The following is a 25139-nucleotide window of genomic DNA, read 5'->3' on the forward strand; positions in this document are numbered from 1 at the left end:
GAGCCCTAGCAAAACTGGAGTCAATGGGAATCAGGGGGAAAACCCTCCGTTGGCTGGAGTCATACCAAGCGCAATGGAACATGGTTGTGGTTGTTGGAGGTCAATCATCTGAGCTCCAGGACATCACTGCAGGCGTTCCTCAGGGTAGTGTCCTAGGCCCAACCATCTTCAGCTGCTTCATCAATGACCTTCCTTCAATCATAAAGTCAGAAGTGTGGATGTTTGCTGATGATTGCACAATGTTCAGCATCATTTGTGACTCCTCAGATACTGAAGCAGCCCGTGTAGAAATGCAGCAAGACCTGGACAATATCCAGACTTGGGCTGATAAGTGGCAAGTAACATTCGTGCCACACAAGTGCCAGGCAATGAGCATCTCCAACAAGAGAGAATCTAACCATTTCTCCTTGACATTCAATGGTATTACCATCGCTGAATCCCCCCCACTATCAACATCCTGGGGGTTACCATTGATCAGAAATGCAACTGGAGTAGGCATATAATTACAGTGGCTACAAGAGCAGGTCAGAGGCTAGGAATCCTGCACCTCCTGACTCCCCAAAGCCTGTCCACCATCTACAAGGCACAAGTCAGGAGTGTGATGGAATACTCTCCACTTGCCTGGATGGGTGCAGCTCCAACAACACTCAAGAAGCTCGACACCATCCAGGATAAAGCAGTCAACTTGATTGGCACCCCATCCACAAACATTCACTCTCTCCACCACCGATGCACAGTGGCAGCAGTGTGTACCATCCACAAGATGCACTGCAGCAACGCATCAAGGCTCCTTAGACAGCACCTTCCAAACCCGCGACCTCTACTAACTACAAGGACAAGGGCAGCAAATGCATGGGAACACCACCACCTGCAAGTTCCCCTCCAAGTCACACACCATCCTGACTTGGAACTATATCGCTGTTCCTTCACTGTCGCTGGGTCAAAATCCTGGAACTCCCTTCCTCACAGCACGGTGGGTGTACCTACCCCACATGGACTGCAGCGGTTCAACAAGGCTGCTCACCACCACCTTCTCAAGGGCGATTAGGGATGGGCTGGCCAGCGACGCCCACATCCCATGAATGATGAAAAAAAGAAATGAGTGGCCCAGGGGAGATGGAAGTTCCCGACTCTGGAAGTCCAGCCACGGCCGAGACTGGAGGTGGAGAGAGGAGGCCATCTCCCGCCCCGCAAGTGCCCACAGACCCAGTTGACAGGGCAGCATTTTCAACTAGAACTGGGTCGGGTACTTCCTGGCCAGGAGTGGATTTTGGCTGAGAGGACCGACCCAGTAGCAAAATGCGAGGCGCCTTCACGAGTGTCCCCAGGCTCCCCCACCACAAGCAGGGCTCCACTTGCTCCTTCAGAAAGGGCCACATGTACAGGGGTCTCCCCCCACCCCTCCATCCTGAGGGGTAGGGAGCTCCTGTCCAGGCTTTACAGGGCATGCTGCCATGCCTGCAAGTGGGTGGGGCACGTTCATAAGAACTGCCCCAACCTCCCGACCGCCAACTCCACCTCGGCAGCCCAGGGTGGTGCCACTCCACCTCCTTCCCCAGGGGGAACCTGGGGACCTGAAGCAGGAGACAACTCCCCTCCAACAGATGGGCCCTGCACCTCAGGGCCCTGTGTTAACCTTGTGGAGGGGTGCGTTCTTCTCTTTTTCCCACCTGGGTGTGGAGGCTCAGAGACCTCCATGCCATCAGAGCCTCCACCTCCTCACCCTCCTTTTGCTTAGTTACCCTGGGCCTGAGCCCAGCCCTGGGGCAGGTGGATTCTTGGAGATCGGACCTTGGGCTGAGCTCAGGCTCGGGTTGTGTCACCGTATCCAGGGGACACGCCTCTTGGTGTTTATTCTTTCTCCGCATCTTCCTTCCACTTGGAAAACTAAGGCCTCCGGAACTGCCTGAGCGGTGTCTTTTGGATGTGTAGGGGGAGTGGAAGGAGGTGTAGTGGCACCACCCTGGGCTGCCGAGTTGGAGTTGGCGGACGGGAGGTTGGGGCAGTTCTTACGAACGTGCCCCACCCACTTGCAGGCATGGCAGCATGCCCCGTCTGAGGTCCAGAAGATGCGATAGGCCACCCCTGGAACTCAACATCAAATTGGCCCTCCGAGACCTCCTCCCATGCCAGCTGCATAAATAGCTGGCGGCGGAAGGAGTGCATGTGCCGGAGGCTGTTCTCCCGAAGACCGAGTGGGACTGGGGTGATCCCCGACCTCACCTCCCCCAGATGGTGCAGGTGGGGGAGGAAGAGCTCACTGGGAATGAAGGGTGGGACGTTAGATAACATGATCCTCTGCGCAGTGGCCCCCAGAGGGTCCACCGGCAGGAAAGTTATCCCATAGTGAGCCCCTTACTCAGGGCCAGGGACACCGCCCGCTCGGTCTTCCGGAAGAACACAGCCTTCCCATACATCTTCGAGGCTGCCACAATGGCCCAGGGGCCGACAACCTCGGCCATTGCCTTTATGCAGGCCTCTATAGACATGTTGGGGTGGGGATAGCTCTTTACCCCATACTTTGTTGTCAGAAGTTTGAAAGGTGATGGGGCAACAAGAATGGCCGCAGCAGCTGCTGCTGCAGCATAGGAAGACACTGCCACCGGAGAGGACTGAGACGTCATGGGGCAGAAGAGTTACACCCACCATGTGTTGAGGGAGAGAGGAAAAACAATTATCTGATATAATAATGGATTTATACTATAAAGTGCCAGAGGCAAAGGGGAAGAGTCTGAGGGAGAGGAAGGCCAGGAGGAAATAGTTTTTTGCAGTTGCAAAATTACAGAGCAGTCTTATTGTTGGATTTCTGGTTGGAGGAGTGGGGAGTGATGTCTTCACCTGGGACAGCTGAAACTGCCCAGACACACACTTTTCCAGGTATTATCGCACAACAATAAAGTCCCTGCACCTGGGCAGCTCCTGCTGTCCCAGGCCAAGTGTTTGGGGTGGGGAGGGAGCTCCTGATTCGATGGTAACAATACAGGATGCCCCTACTGAAACAGGCAGCCCCACCCTGGGGGGGGGGGTCTTCTTCCTTCCTCTTCTTTCCTCCCTCCGACAATCAAATACAAAAAGACTGCAATGTTAAACCAAACTCACAGAGGAGCTTTCAATTCCTTTGTCTTCTTGTTCCTTTTCCTTGTTGATAGAATAAGTGGAAAAAGCTTCCTCTCAGTCTCTGTCTCTCTCACCCTGCAGCAGTCTCTCAGCCTCCAGCTTCCAGCCTCCAACTCTCAGTCCACAATCAGCAGTCAGCTGAGACTCGTTGTGCACCCAGCAGTCAGTTGTTCCAATTAGGCAGCAGCCAACCCAGTGCTGTACGTGCCTTGGGAGTGTTTGATGGGGACAATGTAAAGGGAGCTGTACTCCATATCTAACCCCATTTTTCTTCCTTTTTTTATCCTGTATCTAACCCTGTTTTTCTTTCTAACCCCGTGCTGTACCTGTCCTGGGAGTGTTTGATGGGACAATGTAGAGGAAGTTTTTACTGTTAAGCAGAGCTTGCAGTGCTGACCATATGAGACTCCCCCCCAGTTCACTCTCAGACTCTGCTGTGTGGCTCTGATTTCTAACTCAGTTACCCAGTTCTTTGCTGCTTCGTATTGTCATGAAGACCCCACCTGCCAAGAATGAGGCATATCAATTTCGTCACATGAACATGAATTGAAACTGTTGCTGGAGTGAAGAAATTACTTTTTTAAAAGGGAGATCACCAGACATTTGGCTGGAGGACATTTGCATACTAAGAGACAGTGCTTGGAGAGATAAAAGAATTGCTTACTGATTCAATTAACAGAGATTGGGCTGAGCAATGGTGATCCACATCTTGTCAGTGTACACCCCCCCACCAAGAGCTTTGAAATCCACAAACACAGAAGTGGTTAAACCAGATGGTCACATGATTAACCTGCTGGTCCAAGCTTTTTGAACTAGACACAGGACAGTTTAAAAGTCAGACTGCAGATTGTAACTGAACTTGGAACAAGACAGCTTCTCTCCTGGCTGGCTCGCTCTTGCTTTCTCACAAGCTTCTGGACCCACTGAAGTCACTTAAACCTCAAGAGAGAAAAGACTCCTGCATCAAAACAAATTGCACTGGGCCCCAACGAACAGCAAGGCTTACTGGCAACCAAAGACTCCACATTGAACTTAAAGAACTGTAAATAACTACCAGATATTGCCTCAAACTTTTCCACTTTATTCTTTCTGCTTTTTCTGTCTCTATCTGCGTGTGTGTTTATCACATATGCATACTAGTGTGGTCTCTTCGCGTATTCATAGTCATTAACCGAAGTAAAGTTTAAGATTAATGAACTTCCACCTTTATTTTTAAATCTAAGAAAACCTGTCTGATTTGATTTCTTTGCCTTGCAATTGCAAAGCAGTGAACAAGGATTCACTGAGGGGGAGCTAAAAACACTGTGTTTTTAAAAATTAAACCCTGTTACAGGTTAAACCAGGCAAAGGCTGAGAGGGAACCCTTAGACCCCTTCCAACCTGGTCGTAACAGTATGTTTTTCATTTCTGCGTAAGACCTCTTGCAAAACATACAGGCTGTACATGGACTGTCTAACTGGCTGCAAGTCTTTGAATTTAAGAAATCTCATGGTTAGCTTATTATAAAGCAAGAGGGAGTGTAATGATCCAAGTACAGAGGGAAGGTTCATCCACATATGGGACATTTATACCAAAATCATTTCAGAGGGAGGAGTTAGAGTCGAGAAAACATCGCATTCCAAAAGGTGGAAACAGTTTTGAGGTGTTGATGTGGTGGATAAATGTAAGCGCAGCTGGAGAGCACTTCCTGCATCGAGTACTAAGTAATTATGGTCCTGTGCCCAGCTCCCTGTTCTCATCGTCTCTTTTCTATGTTACAGCTTCTGACAATGTTTTGAAGAGGATGATCATTATCGGTGTGATCCTGAACTTCCGATCTATGGCGCAGGAAGCACTTCAAGATGTAAGTGCAAGTAGTTCCTGTCAGTTACTGCACTGGAGATTAGACACTGTAATGATAAATTAAACAGGACAGACTCAGTAAGAGAACAATGCGACTCAGAGGCACTGCACTCACTCAATGCCGTCTGCAGTCAGTTTGCATTTTACTGTAACCACTGCACTACATAAAATCTGCAGCACAGAAATAGGCCATTCGGCCCAAATGGTTTATGCTAGTGTTTATATTCTGCACAAGGTACGTCCCACGCTAATTACCTCTTCCCACCCTCCCCCATATCTCTATATTCCCTTCTCCCTCGTATTCATTCTCATACCTCTTTTCGTGTGTTTCAGCTTCTAACAATGGTCTGAAGAGACTATTTTAATGCACTCTTGACTGGCCTCCCACATTGTACCCTCCATAAGCCTGAGGTCATCCAGAACTTCGACATCACATCTGTGCTCATTGACCTACATTGGCTACTGGTTAAGCAATGCCTTGATTTTAGAATTCTCATTCTTGTTTCCAAATCCCTCCATGGCTTCGCCCTCCCTCTCTGTAATCTCCTGCAGCTCACAGTCCTCTGAGATATCTGTGCTCATCTAATTCTGGCCTCTTGAGCATCCCAGATTTTTATTGCACCACCATTGGTGGTTGTGCCTTCAAATGCTGAGGCCCTAAGCTCTGGAATACCCTCTCTAAACTTCTCCTACTCACTTTCCTCCTATAGAAATACAAGTTGTTGCTTTTGTATGCATCAAACGTCCCCTTAAATATGTTGGTATTCTGTTCCATCTGGCAGTGAGTTCCACATTCTCATCACTTTCTGTGTAAAGATATTCCTGCTAAATGCTTTATTTGATCTGTTAGTAACAGTCTGGTATTTATGCCCGCCTTGTTCTGGAACATCTTCTCTACATCTACCTTCTCAAACCCCGTAAGTTTAAAGACCTTAATCATGTTTCCTCATTTTTGGAATAAATATCCCACACAGTTCACTCCTGATAGTTATACCCTCTCAATTCTGCTAAAATCCTTCTAAACAGCTTTTGCACTTTCTCCATTGGATCTGTATCCTTCTTATAATATAGAGATTAGAACTGGGCACAATACTCCAATGTGGTCAAACAAAGGTCAATACAAGTTTGACATTATCTCCCCACTTTTGTGTTTTATTCCTCTAGAAATGAACCCAATTGTTTGTTTCCACACTTCATGGTCTTGTCAGCAGGTGTTGTTACTTTTAGTAATTTATATGTATATTCTCAGATCTTTGCCCTCTACCCCATTTAGGAGTGGACATCAGCCTGCTTTATGGTTCTATTGATATTTTAATTTCATATGTCTTTTTAGCCTCTTTCCAAATTTCATGTTCCCATTTGTCATCCTTTCCTTTGTAACTGATCCGTTCCCAACCCATAGTGAAAATTCATCCCCTATCTTCCAAGGAATAAGGGACCAAATGAATGATTCAGTGCAGATCACGCGCCCATTTCCCACTCACCCAACACACACCCCAGACATCTAACTCCTTCCTCACTCAACCAACACACTCCCCTGACATCTAACACCTTCCCCACTCACCCAACACACTCCCCAGACTTCTAACTCCTTTCCCACTCACCCAACACACTCCCCAGACATCTAACTCCTTTCCCACTAACCCAACACACTCCTCTGACATCGAACTCCTTCCCCACTCATCCAGTCCGTTCCAAGCTCACTCTCCCATTCATCCATCCCACTCTGTTTGAGTTACTCGTGGATCAGTCTGAGAGTGTGTTAGATTGTAGGGCTGGGGACCTTGTTCAATGCTCGGACATTACAAACTTGTGGTCCAATTTGTAATGAGCTCTTCTTCACCCTAATAAGCCCCTCCCTCCTCCGAGGTGGCATTTCGGGAATGTCATCATTCAGCGACAGAGAGAGACTGAATTTTAACGTCCTATTAGCATGGTATGTTAACACTTGCACCAAGGTCTATCCCACCTCACTGCCATGCTGGATCTATTGGGGAACTGAACTCAATCAGTTAACGGTAGGGTTCTTGGGCATGTGGAGGAGCAGAGAGACCTTGGGGTCTATGTGCATAGATCATTGAAAGTTGCAACTCAAGTGGATAGGGCTGTGAAGAAGGCATATGGGGTGTTAGCGTTCATTAGCAGAGGGATTGAATTTAAGAGCCGTGAGGTGATGATGCAGCTGTACAGGACCTTGGTAAGGCCTCATTTGGAGTACTGTGTGCAGTTCTGGTCGCCTCATTTTAGGAAGGATGTGGAAGCCTTGGAGAGGGTGCAGAGGAGATTTACCAGGATGTTGCCTGGAATGGAGAATAAGTCTTACGAGGAAAGGCTGAACATTCTAGGCCTCTTCTCATTAGAAAGGAGAAGGATGAGGGGTGACATGATAGAGGTTTATAAGATGATCAGGGGAATAGATAGGGTAGACAGTCAGAAACTTTTTCCCCGGGTGGAGCAAAGCGTTACAAGGGGTCATAAATTTAAGGTGAAGGGTGGGAGATATAAGGGGGATGTCAGGGGAAGGTTCTTTACCCAGAGAGTGGTCGAGGCATGGAATGCCTTGCCCGGGGAAGTTGTTGAGTCAGAAACTTTAGGGACTTTCAAAAGGCTTTTGGATAGGTATATGGATAAAGGAGAATGATGGGGTATAGATTAAATTGTCCTTGACAGAGGACAAAGGATCGGCACAACATTGTGGGCCGAAGGGCCTGTTCTGTGCTGTATGTTCTATGTTCTATGTTCTATGTTCTAATCAGCTTGGAGGGGACTCAAGGAGATCTGGTAAATATTTTGCTCACATTGTTTCTTGTCCTTTGCCAGGTTTTATACGATCACATCCCGTTCCTCATGGGCTCCATTCAGATTCTGAGTGACATCATCAGCCCAAGTACTGACATAAAGGTATGAGGGATGGGGTAACATCATGGGGGTTTCACCCAATCTCATGCCAATATTGGTGTAAATGGTCAGTTACGCTGTTTCTCCAGGGTTTCTGGTGAAGTTACACATGGAGATTGGGTGAACTGCAGTGGAAATTTTGCTGTTAGCCATAAAAAAGTGACACATTACAGCACCAAACTAGATTTTTGTTGGATAAAGGTATTGAGTTACAGAAACAAGTCAGGTAGATGAGGCTCAGTTATGGATCATCCTTGATCTAATTGAATGGCAGAAAAGGCTTGAGGAGCTGAACGGCCTGCTCCTGTTCTCATGCTCTGATGCAGTCTACAGAACACGTTTGATCACCAGTCTGTGCTGAGGTAGCTGATCTTCCATAGGGCATCAGTCGGGGCTACAATTAGCCTTTAGTCAGCCAGATTTCCACTCCTGATGGCTATTTGTTGACCTCTTCTGGCAAGTGTGCATGTGTAAATGCCCATTCAGTTCAGGTTTGGGCTGGGCATGTAATAACTACTATGGTTGAATAGCAGGGCAACAATCTTTATACAGGCTCACTCATGGAGGACAGTCACCTGGAGGTGGAGGAGGGTACACAGCATGAGTGAGCCCCTTCAGGAGAGGAGAGGAAAGAGAAGGAGAGGTGGAAAACAGTGAAATGAATCACTAAACTCAGTGCAGCAGATGCTGGTCCCGATTTAGTGTGGAACCTGGATCTGTCCAGGCTGTACCTCTCTCCAGCCCTGTTGGCAATCCTAGCACTTTTGCAGATGGGCACATAATGCACCCATTCGTGAATACACCCAGCAATTTGTGGCTCAGAAGTCATCTCAAGGAGTGATGGCAAAACTGTTGGGAACGGAAAGCCAAGGTACAGGTATGAGTTTGGGGCAAGTGAGCCCAGCACTCAAACCCTTGTTTGATGCCGACTGAAGTGTAGCAGGTGCTTGCGGAGGGAGAGTTGTCCTTGACACTGTAGGTGGCCTCGCCAAGGGTCGCCCTGGTACTGCCTTTGGCTGTGCCACTCAAACCTGTATGGTAGTTGTAGGCTCTTCATCTGTCTGTTTCCTGACTCAGTGAAGACAGATCCCTGCAGTCATAGGTACCTTGAGCTGTTAGTGCTAACTTGCCAGATCTTATATAAATGCTCGCTGTTTTTTCCAGTGTTAGCACGGAAATGAACAAATTACCTCTGGGTTGCTCATCCAATGATATAACCATCAGACTACTGTTCTATGCTTCTGAAGAAGCATCCAAAATCACATTCATTGGTTCTGCAATCCCACTTTCACTGGGGCTAGAGGCCTCCATGTACAACAGATACAAAATTATGCGCTGAGTAACCTGCTTCTTGTCTTCTGCAGGATAAGTTAACCATCTATGAACTGACGTCCGCAGCAGGTGCCTCATGCCAGGTGGATCCCGCACTTGTCATTGCACTCTCAAATCAAAAGAATGGTAAGTTCACTGGGGGAACAGAAAAGAAAGAGGTGGCTACATGAGTGGCAGTGATGAGAGATTTAATTATTCGAGGGATAGATGACCTTTCTGCAGCAGTGACCATGAGTTCCAAATGGTGGGTTGCCTCCCTGGTGCCCGGGTAAAAGACATAACGGAGTGGGTGGTAAAAACGTTTGGACAGGGAGAGAGGGGAGCCAGAAGTCATGGTCTGTATAGCAAGCGGTTACATCGGAAACAGTAGTACGGAGGTTATGTGGAGGAAATGAGGAGTTAGGGTCAAGGCTTAAGAGTGAGGTCTCAAAGTTGGTCATCTCGGGATTACATCCTGTGCCCTGTGCTGGGCAAATCAGGCAAAGACGAATTAGACACGATAACACCTGGATTCAGATTTCTAGGTCATTGGGGCCAGTTCTTGGGCAGAGGGAAGCTGTACAGGAGGAATGGACCACACCTGAACTGGAGAGGTACCAAGGTGCTTACAGAAAGGCTAAATAAGGCAATGTATATGCATGTAAACTGATACAGTGGGGGGAGGGGAAAGAAGAGCTGACTGTATGTTCAGAATAATTAGGAAAGTGGGAGTAAGGATATTAAAGATTCACCTGAATTGTGCTGATATGAGTGCAAGGAAAATAAGGAATCAAATGAGTGAGTGAGAGGTGCTAGGGAGGAAATAGATTTTGACTGAAACTTGGTTGATGTCGAATGCCAATTGGGGAGTTAACTTGCAGGGTTGTGTGTTTTCGGAAGGATCAGGAAGGTAAGGCATGACCTGGGCTGGCGTTACTTGTTAGAGAGGGGCTAGTTACAAAGGAGTTGGATGTTAGGAGTGGTACTGAGTATCTTTGACGTTAACAATTTTCCCGTTTTTTGTTCACTGAGTTTAACTCTCCATCATATACAGGGAAGGTTTAAAGTGCTGTCTGACTACTTTGGTTAAAGAATTATTGTGAGCTGGGTGTTCCACTGGTATCGAAGCAGGCAGGAACCATCGCAAAATAGGACTGGATCTCTCACTAACCAAAGTTGAGATACATCATATAACATGGATGGGGTGTATGTAACTCTGATCCAAATGGAATTTAATATGGAGGCGAAATTGGGCTCTGTATTGCCTTTTTTGGGTGCATGAGGCCTCTTAAACTACAAAAATGGTGTCCGCAACAAGCGCGCTTCCAATGGGAAGTAAGCTGGACACCATCTTGGTAAATGGGTTTGTGCGTGTGCACCTAATAACACCGACAGCAAGCAGAGCAGGCAGATTATGACGTCACTGATTTGATGCCACCATTTTGGAGCTCCACACTGCAGCCTGCACCCTCTCTTAGCCTCCCACAGCTCAACACGCAATGGCACGAAGGCTGCCTCCGCCCCCCGCCCCCCCCCCCCCCCTCCCTCCCTCCTCCTCTCCCCCTCACCACCCGCCAGCACTCAAGAAGCTCTACTTAAAGGATTCATGACCTAATTACAGGTTAGTTGCTGCATTATTTCTTCTGGCTGTTGTTGAAACTTAACTTGTTTTCTGAGCTTTACCATGCTTGTTAAAAGTTTCAGTAGTCTACAGGGAGTGGCCTGGCTGGTACTGAAATACATTTTTGGTGGCTTAACAGCTTGTGCATTATTCAGTTGCTTCCAGACATGGGGGGGGGGGCCTGGTAAGGCTTCTTCTTGGCATTGAACATGACTGGCAGAATGAGCAGAGGCCAATTAGAGCAGGACAAGCTGTTAGAGGAGGGAGGAGGAGTGGGAGGAGGCTCTCAGCAGGAGGCCATTTCCACAAAGGGTCTTTCGGGAGCAGATCTGTTGGAGAACAGATTGCTAGGGTGCTGTGATGCATCTTGGTTTCAGAGCCATGATGACAGCAATCTGAGCTTCGACTACAACGCTCAAATGTTCATTGGGTGGAAGCTGTTTGTGCTGCAGTGGAAGCTGAGATATTGACCATCGGACGCTGAATTATGGTTAGTTCCACAGGTGTGCTGTTGGAAGTAGCCACCATGCTGCTTGACATCGAATGCAGGCTTCCCAGTGCATCCTGTATTTGATTCTGTAACCTGGCCCATTGAAGTCCTCATCTCAGTCCTCTGCTGCAGAACAAGTGCGTGACCTCGCCCTCCAGCGAGCGGCACCTGCAAAATCCTTTCCTCCTGCCCTGGCTGCTGTGAACTTGTGCCTGGTGTCTTGGCATGTGCAGATCCCGCCTTTCTCCTCTCTTCCAGCTTACACACAGTGGCACTATATGAGCTGGTAGCTGTGACTGTAAGGTCAAGTGATCATGTGTCTTCATCTTCACTGTCTCCTTTCTCCTCTGATTGGGCAGGTTCCAGTTCTTGGCTATCTGAAATGAAAAAAAGATCAAGTGTTGGGTTGTAGTGACAGGACAGGAGAAAGTAAGAAGTTCATGCTTACACCATGCCTTTCAGTCAGAAGAAATTGAGGGACAAGAAAGAAGGAGGATGAAAGATGGAGCGTTAAGTATCAGGTTACCCTGATCATTGATCACTTCATCCCTGCCTGCGGCCACGGCCTGAGTAAAGTTCCTTTTCATAACAGCCAGTACTGTCTTTTTCATGGGTGTTAAAACATCCAAGTGCATTTGTTTTCCACCAGTTCTTTCCTGCTGTTATGTGCCGACGAGAAAGAGGCAAGTGTGACAGTGAGTGTCATGCAATATGTTTGAATGATGTGGCTTCCCTGGTTGAATAGCTGACAGTGTGTGCAAGCTGTGAGGTGTGGGTTTGAGATTTGCAGAAGTACTAAGTGTGTGAGACGAGGTGAAGCGTATGAATGTTTGTATGAGGCCTGATTGATAGACTGTTGGGAGGTGAGTGACAGGAGTCGTAGTGAACTCAGCAGTAGATAAAGCTAGCGATGCATTTGGTAGGATATGCCATTTGAAGATGCATTCACTGACTTTGACCACTCGTGTCTAATCATTAAACTTCCTCCTGCACTGCATCCATGTTCTTGGGGCTACATTCCTAGCATTGACCTCTGCAGCTATCTCTCACCACTGCCTTCGGAGCAAGTGCCTGGAGGACCTCCTGTACCCTTTGTGGATATAGGATATCACTCCTCCGTTCCACTTCTTCTCGCAAGACCACCATTGCAGTGTTCGAAAACATTGGTGCACGCTCCCTCCTGTGGCTCTTTGTTGCACAGAAATGTTCCGAACAATGTCAGCACCTCCAGCAGCCACAATGCACCTTCTCTGCACAAGTAGTGAAGGCTAGCTTTAGGTAGTGCTAGACAGTCACAATCTTGGGTTCCTGCTGCTTGGCTGTACTAATTAACAGTGTGGCTAGTGCTGGCTGCATGCAGAAATCATGCTAACCAGCAGGCAGCACACGCTTGGCCTCCTTTTTGCATTTCAATCAACGGGCACAGGTTAATTGCATTTTCACAATTTCTACACTGATTTTTAGGGTTATCCAATTTAAACTGCAATGTTTTTTGAGGCTTCTTGTGGCATCCAAAGCCAAGATGTCCAAAGCCACCAAAAACTGCTAATGATTCTCTTCTTTGTTTCCAGAGATTTCTCCTGAAGAAGATTACAGACTGACCAATCTCCTCATGGTCTATGTAGCCGTCTCCCTCCCGTCTCTCGCCAGTGACCCCATGTCATTTTATAGCCAAGAGCACCAGGGTAAGTAGCAAACGCTGAGCTCTCAGTGACCAGGAAATTAATCGTGTCAGTAAGGTGTAATGATAACTTGCATTTATCCAGCACCTGATTTCATCCACAGAAACAACCCAAAGTGCTTAACATGATGAATTACTCTTTTGACGTGTAGTCATGGTGTTAAATGTAACATCCATTTTGTACACAGCAAGATCCCAGAAACACAAGATGAATGAATGACCAGTCTGAGTGAAATAGGAAAATCTGCAATTGCTGGAAATACATTTCAGGGGAAACGAGATAAGCACATGAGGGAGAAAGGAATAGAAAAATATATTGATAAGGTGAGATGAAGAGGGGTGTGTGGCAGCTTGTGTAGAGCACAAACACCAGCATAGACCTGTTGGGCCAAATGGCCTGTTTCTGTGCTGTGTGTTCTATGTAATTCTATGTACTACACAGCAGGTAAGTTAACGGCTGCAGGTTAACACTGGGCTGTAGATGCTTCATGGGCTTTCCTTGTCTTTTCTATTGATAGATTCTGATCAACATGTGAACTTCCAGCATTTTATGCTTTTACTATAAAGATCGAGTAAGTGTGCTATTGGTGTTTGTTCCTGGATGGAATTTGGCCCAACTCACTGCTCTTCTTCATGGCAATTGTAACATCCATCCAACCATGCAGCACTCCCTCAGCACTGTCCCTCCGACAGTGCAATGCTCCCTCCAACAGTGCAGCACTCCCTCAGTACTGTCCCTCCGACAGTGCGGCGCTCCCTCAGTATTGACCCTCCGACAGTGCAGTGCTCCCTGAGTGCTGACCCTCCGACAGTGCAGTGCTCCCTCAGCGCTGACCCTCAGAATGTTCACCCTCCCCCCTCAGAGTGCTCTGCGGCCACACTGTGACATCCTTGACCCCGGCATCATGGAGGCGACATACAAAAACAAAATACTGCGGATGTTGGAAATCTAAAATAAAAACGGAAAATGCTGGAAATACTCAGCAGGTCTGGCCGCATCTGTGTAGGGAGAGACAGAGTTAACGTTTCAGGTCTGTGACCTTTCATCAGAACTGGGAAAAGTTAGAAATTTCATCGGTTTTAAGCAAGTGAAAGGAGGGGGAGGGTGGAAAAAAAACAAAAGGGAAGGTCTGTGATAGGGTGGAAGACAGGAGAGATTAAGTGACAAAACAGTTAGTGGTGCAAGACCAAAGGGAGTGGTAATTGGACAAGTAAAGAAACAAAAGATGTGTCTAGAGGGGGTGTGAATGGCAGAATGAAGAACAGCTGCTGTCTAAATGCAAAGTAAAGGAAATGAGAGAGAATCAAGAGAGAGCAAAAACTAAACCAGCAAAGAAAAACAAAACAAAATGGGGGCAGAGATTGTGGTCTGAAATTGCTGAACTCGGTGCTGAGTCCTGAAGGCTATAAAGTATTTAATCGAAAGATGAGGTGCTGTTCCTCAAGCTTGTGCTGAGCTTCATTGGAATACTGCAGGAAGCCGAGGACGGAGAGGTCAGTGTGAGTGCAAGGTGGAGAATTAAAATGACAGGACCCTGGAAACTCAGGGTCACACTTGCAGACTGATGGGAGATGTTCCGCAAAGCCAGTCACCCAGTCTGCGTTTGGTCTCCCCAGTGTAGAGGAGACCACATTGTGAGCAGCGAATACAGTATACTAAATTGAAAGTACATGTAAATCACTGTTTCACCTCGAAGGGCTATTTGGGGCCTTGGATGGTTCGGAAAGAGGAGGTAAAAGGGCAGGTGTTACACCTCCTGTGCTTGCATGGAAAGGTGTTGTGGGAACAGGATGGGGTGTCAGGGATGATGGAGGAGTGGACCAAGGTGGTGCGGAGGGAATGGTCCTTTCGGAATGCTGAAAGGGTAAGATGCGTTTGGTGGTGGCATCACGCTGGAGGAGGCAGAAATGGTGGAGGATGATCCATTGAATGCAGAGGCTGGTGGGGTGGAAGGTGAGGACAAGGGGAACCCTATCATGGTTCTGGGAGGGAGCGGCAAGGGTGAGAACAGAAGTGCAGGAAATGGGACAGACACGATCGAGAGCCCTGTCAATGACGGTGCAGGGGAATCCTTGGTTGCAGAAAAAGGGAGACATATCAGAAGCACTAATGTGGAAGGTTGCATTATCTGAGCAGATGCAATGGAGCTGGAGGAATAGAATAAAGTCTTTACAGGAAGCAGGATAGGAGGAAGTGTAGTCAAGGTAGCTGTGGGAGCCAGTGGGCTTATCGTGAATAATTGTTGATAGCTGATACCCCAGAACTAGAGACCAAGATGTCAAGGATGGGAAGGGTCAGAGATTGACCATGTGAAGATGAAAGTGGGATGGAAATTGGAAGCAAAGCAAAGGCACCGATACAGTCATCAATATACCTGGAAAGAGGTGAGGGAGGGGTCCCGAGTAGAACTTGAACAAGGAATGTTCCACATATCCTACAAAAAGTCAGGCATGGCTAGAACCCATGTGGGTACCCATAGCAACACCTTTTACTTGAAGGAAGTGAGTGGAGTTGAAGGAGAAGTTGTTCAATGTGCGAATAAGTTCAGCCAGGCGGCAGAGGGTGGTGGTGGATGGGGGCTGGTTGGGCCTCTGTTCAAAGAAGAAGCGGAGAGCCCTCAAACCATCCTGGTGGGGGGTGGAGGTGTAGAGAGATTGGACACAGCTATGACAACATACCATTCTGGAATCAAATCTGTGGCTGCAGAAACGCCTATCTTTCCTCCTAACTATAGACTCCCTGATAACTATTGCTTTTCCAACCTTCCTGCTGCCCCCTTGTACAGCTCAACCACCCAGCATCCACTGAACTTAGCTCTGGCTGCACTGCTCAGATGTACCATCATCATCACCATGACCAGAACTGATTGGAGAGCGAGATGCGCTCATGGGACTCCTGCACTACCTGCCTGTTCCTGTTGGACTCTCTGATAGTCACCCATTCCCCCTCTGCCTGAACATCCTTAAGCTGCAGGATGACCACCTCACAAAACTTCTCAGCCTTGGGGATGAAACACTGTGACACCAGCTGCAGCTCAAGCTCCAAAACCTGGAGCTCGAGCTCCTCCTGCTGACCACACTTCCTGCACATGTGGTTGGCCAGGACACGAGCAGTGTCCTGGAGTTCCCACATGGAAACAGGATGTGCATACCACGGGACTCAGGTGCCATGCCATGCCTCGATTTATTGAATGACAAACTAAACTTAACAGAAATAAAACGCAAGACTTTAAAAACAAACTTAAAATTCAATCCAAATTTAATTATCCCAGTTCCCTATCTTCAATCCTTACCTCAATACTTACCTCTACTGAGCTTAGTTCCCTCGGGTTCTGCCTTTCCCTACTTTCTGCACTCTTTGACCTCACTCTTTGAATATCTGTCCTTGCTCTGCCACCACGCTTTTCATCCCATTCCACTGTTGGTCTGCTCCTGTATATTACAGGCTGGTCTCAGCCTTTCCTGTGTAATACAGGCTGGTCTGGATCCCTCCTGTGTATTATAGACTGGTCTGGATCCCTCCTGTGTATTATAGACTGGTCTTGATCACTCCTGTGTATTATAGACTGGTCTTGATCACTCCTGTGTATTATAGACTGGTCTGGATCCCTCCTGTGTAATACAGGCTGGTCTGGATCCCTCCTGTCTATTATAGACTGGTCTGGATCCCTCCTGTGTATTATAGACTGGTCTGGATCCCTCCTGTGTATTATAGACTGGTCTGGATCACACCTGTGTATTATAGACTAGTCTGGATCCCTCCTGTGTATTATAGACTGGTCTGGATCCCTCCTGTGTATTGTAGACTGGTCTGGATCCCTCCTGTGTATTATAGACTGGTCTGGATCACTCCTGTGTATTATAGACTAGTCTGGATCCCTCCTGTGTATTATAGACTGGTCTTGATCACTCCTGTGTATTATAGACTGGTCTGGATCCCTCCTGTGTATTATAGACTGGTCGGGATCCCTCCTGTGTATTGTAGACTGGTCTGGATCCCTCCTGTGTATTATCGACTGGTCTGGATCACTCCTGTGTATTATAGACTGGTCTGGATCACTCCTGTGTATTATAGACTGGTCTGGATCCCTCCTGTGTATTATAGACTGGTCTTGATCACTCCTGTGTATTATAGACTAGTCTGGATCCCTCCTGTGTATTATAGACTGGTCTGGATCCCTCCTGTGTATTATAGACTGGTCTGGATCCCTCCTGTGTATTATAGACTGGTCTGGATCCCTCCTATGTATTATAGACTGGTCTGGATCCCTCCTGTGTATTATAGACTGGTCTGGATCCCTCCTGTGTATTATAGACTGGTCTGGATCCCTCCTGTGTATTATAGACTGGTCTGGATCACTCCTGTGTATTATAGACTGGTCTGGATCCCTCCTGTGTATTATAGACTGGTCTGGATCCCTCCTATGTATTATAGACTGGTCTGGATCACTCCTGTGTATTATAGACTGGTCTGGATCCCTCCTGTGTATTATAGACTGGTCTGGATCCCTCCTGTGTATAAAAGACTGGTCTGGATCCCTCCTGTGTATTATAGACTGGTCTGGATCACTCCTGTGTATTATAGACTGGTCTGGATCCCTCCTGTGTATTATAGACTAGTCTGGGTCCCTCCTGTGTATTATAGACTGGTCTGGATCCCTCCTGTGTATTATAGACTGGTCTGGATCCCTCCTGTGTATAAAAGACTGGTCTGGATCACTCCTGTGTATTATAGACTGGTCTGGATCCCTCCTGTGTATTATAGACTAGTCTGGGTCCCTCCTGTGTATTATAGACTGGTCTGGATCCCTCCTGTGTATTATAGACTGGTCTGGATCACTCCTGTGTATTATAGACTGGTCTGGATCACTCCTGTGTATTATAGACTGGTCTGGATCCCTCCTGTGTATTATAGACTAGTCTGGATCCCTCCTGTGTATTATGGACTGGTCTGGATCACTCCTGTGTATTATAGACTGGTCTGGATCCCTCCTGTGTATTATAGACTGGTCTGGATCACTCCTGTGTATTATAGACTGGTCTGGATCACTCCTGTGTATTATAGACTAGTCTGGATCCCTCCTGTGTATTATAGACTGGTCTGGATCCCTCCTGTGTATTATAGACTGGTCTGGATCCCTCCTGTGTATAAAAGACTGGTCTGGATCACTCCTGTGTATTATAGACTGGTCTGGATCACTCCTGTGTATTATAGACTGGTCTGGATCCCTCCTGTGTATTATAGACTGGTCTGGATCCCTCCTGTGTATAAAAGACTGGTCTGGATCCCTCCTGTGTATTATAGACTGGTCTGGATCACTCCTGTGTATTATAGACTGGTCTGGATCCCTCCTGTGTATTATAGACTAGTCTGGGTCCCTCCTGTGTATTATAGACTGGTCTGGATCCCTCCTGTGTATTATAGACTGGTCTGGATCACTCCTGTGTATAAAAGACTGGTCTGGATCCCTCCTGTGTATTATGGACTGGTCTGGATCCCTCCTGTGTATTATAGACTGGTCTGGATCACTCCTGTGTATTATAGACTGGTCTGGATCACTCCTGTGTATTATAGACTAGTCTGGATCCCTCCTGTGTATTATAGACTGGTCTGGATCCCTCCTGTGTATTATAGACTGGTCTGGATCACTCCTGTGTATTATAGACTGGTCTGTATCACTCCTGTGTATTATAGACTGGTCTGTATCACTCCTGTGTATTATAGACTGGTCTGGATCACTCCTGTGTATTATAGACTAGTCTGGGTCCCTCCTGTGTATTATAGACTGGTCTGGATCCCTCCTGTGTATTATAGACTGGTCTGGATCACTCCTGTGTATTATGGACTGGTCTGGATCCCTCCTGTGTATTATGGACTGGTCTGGATCCCTCCTGTGTATTATAGACTGGTCTGGATCACTCCTGTGTATTATAGACTGGTCTGGATCACTCCTGTGTATTATAGACTAGTCTGGATCCCTCCTGTGTATTATAGACTGGTCTGGATCCCTCCTGTGTATTATAGACTGGTCTGGATCACTCCTGTGTAATATAGACTGGTCTGGATCACTCCTGTGTATTATAGACTGGTCTGGATCCCTCCTGTGTATTGAAGAATTTTATCTGTTGCCTTCAGGTCACCGTAACAATATCCATTGTGCAGCCAAAGCCATCAACGAGATTGCAGCTGCCCTCTACACGATTCACAAGAAGAACATTGAAGATCATCTGAGGGAGTTCCTGTCGGTTAGTGAAGTGCTGTGTTGTGATCATTGTCTTGTGGAAATATATGTTTCGATCAAAAATCATAGCCGCCTAGCCCCACAGGCAGTACCACAGGAAGAAACAAGCCCTCACAGACACAATCACATACATAGACACACACACACAAGTACATACATGCACACACACAGACACTCATGTGCTTGCATATGCACACAGAATCACAGAACTGTTACAGCACAGTAGGAGGCCATTCAGCCCATCGTGTCTGCACTGGCTCTCGAAAGAGCAATTTTCCTAGTGTCCCTGCCTTCTCCCCATGGCCCTGCACGTACTTCCTTTTCAGATAACAATCCAATTCCCTCTTGAATGCCTCGATTTGAACCTGCCTCCACCACACTCTCAGGTCGCGCATTCCAGATCTTAACCACTCACTGTGTGAGAAACCTTTTCCTCATGTCCCCATTGCTTTTAACTGGCAATTACCTTAAATCTGTGCCCTCTCATTCTCAATCCTTCCACCAATGGGAACAGTTTCTCTCTATATACTCTGTCCTGATCCCTCATGATTTTGAATACCTCTATCAAATCACCTCACAACCTTCTCTTCTTGAAGGAAAACAGTCCCAACTTCTCCTATCTTCATAACTGAAGTTCCTCATCCCTGGAATCATTCTCATGAATCTTTTCTGCACAATCCTTGCACTCTCCCTCTGCTCCTTCACATCTTTCCTAAAGCGTGGTGTCCAGAACGGGACACAATACTCCAGTTGAGGCCAAACCAGTGTTCTGTACAAGTTTTACATAACTTCATTGCTTTTTTTGCTCTATGCCCCTATTCGTGAAGCCTAGGATGCTGCCTTCTCCATTAATGGCTCTCTCAACCTGTCCTGCCTTCAAATGACTTATGCACTATACCTCCAGGTCCCTCTGCTCCTGCACCCCCTTTAGAATTGCACCCTTTATTTTATATTGTCTCTCCATGTTCTTCCTACGAAAATGAATCTCTTCACATTTCTCTGCATTGAACTTCATCTGCCACCTGTCTGCCCATTCCACCAACTTGTCTATGTCCTTTTGAAGTTCTACACTATCCTCCTCACCGTTCACAATGCTTCCAAGTTTTGCATCATCCGCAAATTTTGAAATTGCCCCCTGTACATCAAGGTCTAGGTCATTAATATGTATCAGGAAAAGCAATGTTCCAATACTGATCCCTGGGGAACTCCATTACAAACCTTCCTCCAGCCCGAAAAACATCCATTAACCACTACTCTGTTTCCTGTCACTCAGCCAATTTCATATCCACATTGCTATTCACACACACTCATACACGGACACACACAAACACATATGCACGCACTCACATAAATAGACGCAAACAATCACAGACACACACTCATAGACACACTCAGACACACAAACACACACACTCACATACATAGAGACACTCACATGTAGCCACACACAATCACAAACAGGCATATACACACTCTCAAAAAAACACTCACAGATATAAACTTGTGCCCTCTCTCACACATACACACGCACTCACATGTATAGACATGCACAAACAGGCACATTCACAGACACGCACAGACACATGCTCTTACACATATGCACTCATGCACACGCACATATGCTCAAAAACACAAACATGCACACACACAAGCTGAAAGGTACAGTTTCCCAAGGTCAATCGGTAACCAGGAGCAGATTGATTCACTGTTGTCACCACACTGAAACTGAGCCCATTCGCCAAACCACTGCAAATGTAGGACAGTGATGTCCCCTGGGCATTAGAACTTGTATAAGTGTGAATTAATTCATTAAGGAAAGCCAGCATTGATTTGTTAAAGGCAAATTGTGTTTAACTAAATTGATTGAGTTTTTTGATGTGGTAACAGAGAGGGTTGATGAGGGTGATGTGGTGTACATGGACTTCCAAAAGGTGTTTGATAAATTGCCACATAACAGGCTTGTCAGCAATGTTAGAACCCATGGGATAAAAGGGACAGTGGCAGCATGGATACAAAGTTGGCTGCGTGACAAGAAAGAGGATATGATGAACAGTTGTTTCTCAGATGGGTGGAACGTATATAGTGGGATTCCCCAGGCGCCGGTATTAGGACCCTTGCTTTTCTTGATCTATATTAATGACCTGGACTTGGATACACAGGGCACAATTTCAAAATTTGCAGTTAACGCAAAACTTGGAAGTATTATGAACTGTGAGGAGGACAGTGAAAGACTCCAAGAGGACTTAGACAGGCTGGTGGAATGGGCAGACACGTGGCAGATGAAATTTAATGCAGAGAAATGTGAAGTGGTATATTTTGGTAGGAAGAACGAGGAGAGGCAATATAAAATAAAGGATACAATTCTAAAGGGGATGCAGGAACAAAGGGACCTGGGGGTTTACATGCACAAATCGTTGAAGGTGGCAGAGCATGTTGAGAAAGTGGTTCAAAAAGCGTGTGGAATCCTAGGCTTTATAAATAGAGGCATAGATTACAAAAGCAAGGAAGATATAATGAACCTTTATAAAACACTGGTTCGGCCTCAACTGGAGTATTCTGGGCATCACACTACAGGAAGGATGTGAAGGGTTTAAAGAGGGTGCAGAAAAGATTTACGAGAATGATTCCAGTGATGAGGGACTTCAGTTATGTGGATAGATTGGAGAAGCTGGGGTTGTTCCCCTTAGAGAAGAGAAGGAGATTTGATAGAGGTGTTCAAAATCGTGATGCGTCTGTATACACTAGATAGGCAGAAACTTTTCCCATTGGTGCAAGGTTCAAGAACCAGAGAACAAAGATTTAAAGTGATTGGCAAATGAGTCAAAGATGACATGAGGAAAAAACATTTTTAGGCAGCGCGTGGTTAGGATCTGGATGCACTGCCTGAGAGTCTGATGGAGACAGATTCAATCGTGGCTTTCAAAAAGGAATTGGATATTTATCTAATGAGAAACAAAATTGCAGGAATACAGGAAAAGGGCAGGGGAGTGGGGGCGAGGTGAGTTGTTCTTGCATAGAGCTAGCATGGACACAATGGGATGAATGGCCTCCTTCTGTGCTTTAACCATTCTATGACTCCACGGGGATGTTGATGTCCCCTCAGGTTTAGGATGGCTCTCTTCCTTCGGGTTTAGAATGCTCTTCCCTAAGCTTTAGCATGTTGTTGTTACACAATATTCTGCTGTGTCAGGGGATAGGCTTATTAACCAAGCCAGCTCTCATCCTGTATTTTTTTTAATCCCTGTTTAGTGTGCCTCAATGAGTCTACTGCAGATTGGTCAAGAGACAGATAAAGTACTTGTGAAAAACCGGGAATCGGTTTATCTCATTCTTCATATGGTAAGTGAAGCCTTTCTTTACTCTGTAAATACATTACACAGAGAGTATTGTTGATCTTTAACATAGATCACTTCTGTAACATTACCCGACTCTGCCAATGCCTCAGCCCATTTGCTGCTGAAACCCTCATCCATGTTTATGTTAGCTCGAGACTCAACTATTTCAGTTCTCTCCAGGCCGACCTCCCACCTTGCACCCTCAACTAAGACTCTGCTGTCCCCATCCGAACTCACACCAGGACTTTTTCACCCATCAGCCCTGTGCTTGCTGACCTTCATTTACACCAGCAATGCCTCAATTTTAAAATTCTCATCCTTTTATTCAAACTAGTCCATGACCCCGCCCCCCCATCTCTTTAAACTCCACCTGCCCTACAACCCTCCAAGATCATGAATGCGACTGTATAAACAAAAACCGTTTTGCATTTTTAACATAGGTCGCATGGAACATGTTATTCTGCAACATGTATCAGAGTGAACGTATCATTACCCTGTAACATGGGTCACATGGAGCGTGTCTTTACCCCGTAACATGCATCAGAGTGCATTTAATTACCCTGTAGCATGCAGCACATGGAGTATGGCATTACCATGTAACAAGGGTCACAGGGAGCATGTCATTTCCCTGTAACACGGGTCACCCACAGTGTGACATTACCTTGTGACACGTGTCAGAGGGCACGTGTCATTACCTTGTATCATGGGTCGCACAGGGTGTGTCGTTATCCTTTGACAGAGTTCACACAGAACTTGTCATTTCCCTGCAACACATTTCATGGATTTGGTCATTGGATCACGGGGAGTCTTTCATTAACCTGTAGCACAGATCACATAGAGCATGTCATTACGCCGTAACATGGGGATACGGAGCATGTCATTACCCTGTAGCATGGGTCATGTGGAGCGTGTCATTACTCTGTCACACGGACCTTGGCATTCCCCTATAACATGGATCAAGGAGCATGTCATTACACGGTAACATGTTTCACACAGACATGTCATTACCCTGTAAGTAGCCTGTAAGTAGGAGTAAGTAGCACGGGATCCAGTTCTCTTGAGAAGTAAACTCAGGAAATTTGATAAGTGAGGGAAGAGGTGCTGTTCTGGTATTTGTAAAAAAAAACAGGAGTGGTCTAAGAGAGGGAGCAGGAGACAGCAAGACCTAAGAGCCGAGATCAGGAGGCATTAATTAAAATTATTAGTTTAAACAAGGTACTAGCTAGATTTTTTTATTCATTCGTGGGATGTGGGCATCGCTGGCCAGGCCAGCATTTATTGCTCATCCCTAATTGCCCTTGAGAAGGTGGTGGTGAGCTGCCTTCTTGAACTGCTGCAGTCCATGTGGGGCAGGTACACCCACAGTGTGTTAGGAAGGGAGTTCCAGGATTTTGACCCAGCAACACTGAAGGAACAGCGATATAGTTCCAAGTCAGGATGGTGTGTGGCTTGGAGGGAAACTTGCAGATGAACGTGCAGGTGGTGGTGTTCCCATGCACCTGCTGCCCTTGTCCTTCTAGGTGATAGAGGTTGCGGGTTTGGAAGGTGCTGTCGAAGAAGCATAGGCGAGTTGCTGCAGCGTATCTTGTAGATGGTACACACTGCTGCCAGTGTGCGTCAGTGGTGGAGGGAGTGAATGTTTGTAGATGGGGTGCCAATCAAGCGGGCTGTTTTGTCCTGGATGGTGTCAAGCTTCTAGAATGTTGTTGGAACCGCACCCATCCAGGCAAGTGGAGATTATTCCATCACACTCCTGACTTGTGCCTTGTAGATGGTGGACAGGCTTTGGGGAGTCAGGAGGTGAGTTACTCGCCGCAGGATTCGCAGCCTCTGACCTGCTGTTGTGGCCATGGCATTTATATGGCTACTCCAGTTCAGTTTCTGGTCAATGGTAGCCACTAGGATGTTGATAGTGGGGGATTCAGCGATGGTAATGCCATTCAATGTCAAGGGCAGATGGTTAGATTCTCTCTTGTTTGAGATGGTCATTGCCTGGACTTGTGTGGCGTGAATGTTACTTGTCACTTATCAGCTCAAGCCTGGATGTTGTCCAGGTCTTGCTGCAGATGGACAAGGACTGCTTCAGTATCTGTGGAGTCACAGAGGGTGCTGAACATTGTGCAATCATCAGCGAGCATCACTTCTAACCTTATGATTGAGGGAAGGTAATTGATGAAGCAGCTGAAGATGGTTGGGCCTAGGACTCTACCCTGAGGAAGTTCTGCAGTGATGTCCTGGGACTGAGATGATTGACCTCCAACAACCACAACCATCTTCCTTTGCGCTAGGTATGGCTCCAACCAGCAGAGAGCTTTCCCCCGATTCCCATTAACTCCAGTTTTGCTCGGGCTCCTTGATGCCATACTTGGTCAAATGCTGCCTTGATGTCAAGGGCAGTCACTCTCACCTCACCTCTTGAGTTCAGCTCTTTTGTCCATGTTTGAACCAAGGCTGTAATGAGGTCAGGAGCTGAGTGGCCCTGGCGGACCCCAAACTGAGCATCACTGAGCAGGTTTTTGCTAAGCAAGTGCCGGTTGATGGCACTGTTGATGACACCTTCCGTCAATTTACTGATGATCGAGAGTACAGTAATGGGGCGGTA

At 46.8% G+C, this 25139-nt stretch overlaps 1 protein-coding gene across 1 annotated transcript in view; it reads left to right on the forward strand.

Moving 5' to 3' along the window:
- The window catches only part of LOC137358581 (nck-associated protein 1-like), a 266820-nt gene that overhangs the window by 237135 nt on the left and 4546 nt on the right, over window positions 1-25139 (forward strand). The window contains exons 25-30 of the mRNA XM_068024578.1: window positions 4878-4960; window positions 7780-7860; window positions 9222-9315; window positions 12851-12964; window positions 19097-19206; window positions 22452-22541. Coding sequence (XP_067880679.1) covers window positions 4878-4960; window positions 7780-7860; window positions 9222-9315; window positions 12851-12964; window positions 19097-19206; window positions 22452-22541 — 572 coding nt within the window. The remainder of the gene's footprint in view (window positions 1-4877; window positions 4961-7779; window positions 7861-9221; window positions 9316-12850; window positions 12965-19096; window positions 19207-22451; window positions 22542-25139) is intronic.

This window comes from Heterodontus francisci, chromosome X, assembly GCF_036365525.1.
Source record: "Heterodontus francisci isolate sHetFra1 chromosome X, sHetFra1.hap1, whole genome shotgun sequence".
Classification (NCBI taxonomy): Eukaryota; Metazoa; Chordata; class Chondrichthyes; order Heterodontiformes; family Heterodontidae; genus Heterodontus; species Heterodontus francisci.